Source organism: Orycteropus afer, unplaced genomic scaffold (assembly GCF_000298275.1).
Source record: "Orycteropus afer afer isolate SDZICR_OR568_19922 unplaced genomic scaffold, OryAfe1.0 scaffold00141, whole genome shotgun sequence".
Lineage (NCBI taxonomy): Eukaryota > Metazoa > Chordata > Mammalia > Tubulidentata > Orycteropodidae > Orycteropus > Orycteropus afer.
In genome coordinates, this window is record NW_006921728.1 from 6,643,080 (window position 1) to 6,644,084 (window position 1,005).

The 1,005-nt window shown below is 38.2% G+C and overlaps 1 protein-coding gene across 1 annotated transcript in view; it reads left to right on the top strand.

The window, feature by feature from the left end:
- FHOD3 (formin homology 2 domain containing 3) overlaps positions 1–1,005 on the top strand; it is a gene marked incomplete at its 5' end in the record, with an annotated part of 759,322 nt that overhangs the window by 686,344 nt on the left and 71,973 nt on the right. The window contains one exon of the mRNA XM_007945666.2: positions 562–744. Within this exon, the coding sequence (XP_007943857.2) occupies positions 562–744 (183 nt within the window). The remainder of the gene's footprint in view (positions 1–561; positions 745–1,005) is intronic.

Sequence of the window (1,005 nt, forward strand, 5' to 3'; positions counted from 1 at the left end):
TTGAGTCTGATAGCATTTAAAGTGTTGTCATTTCTATAAATTTTGGAATATTGTTAAAACAATTAAAATTGTCACGTATCTCTTGCATGAAAGTTAACCTGAGTTCTTTGAAAAGGACACATTTCTGTAAGTCTTACATGAATCCATGAAAAGTGCTAGAGACATATATTCTTGACATTGTTTATTTCCTTCTCCATGTTCTCTAATCTTCTTTCTCATTCTTTGTCATTTCTTCCACATACCATTGCCCTTTCTTGCCTAGACTGTCTTTCATGTACAAGACCCAGAAAACCTTGGGCAAGTACTTATGTTCTTTATGAAACAGAAGGTTAAAAAAGAGAAAGAAAAGAGAATTTTTGACCAAAAGAATGAAGTTTGGATGTTACCGTGGGCTTTCCTTCTCTAAAGCATGTTTTGTTTGTACTAATATAATATCCAAAAGAAACCCAGAATCTCTGAACTACCTGCTTGGAAAATTCCAATTTGAATTGGAAAACATGGAAAGGATGGGGTAGAATTCATCACTAAGAGAAAATAGACTGTGTTATCCCATTTTTCCAGAAAATTCTAACCATGATTCCCACTGAAGAGGAGAAGCAGAAGATCCAGGAGGCTCAGCTGGCCAACCCTGAGGTGCCCCTGGGCAGCGCAGAGCAGTTCCTCCTCACACTCTCCTCCGTCAGTGAGCTGTCCGCTCGGCTCCACCTCTGGGCGTTCAAAATGGATTATGAAACCACAGAAAAGGTAAGCACCTGGTAAGAGAAGCACCGAATCCTGCATCCCTGTTGTTGAGAAAAATCTGTTTTTTATTGGTGAAGGTAGTGAGTATCACATTTGAGACAAGGTTTGAAGGGTGAGTAGATGACAGTATGGTTGTTTACATTCCAAGTGGTTGGCAGTCCAGCAGTGGGGAGGTATTCTAAAGTGTTTGCCTAGGATCAGTTGTTTGTTTTAAACAAAAGAAGAACAAACCTACTTTTTCTTTTTTTTTTTTTTTTTTTTTTT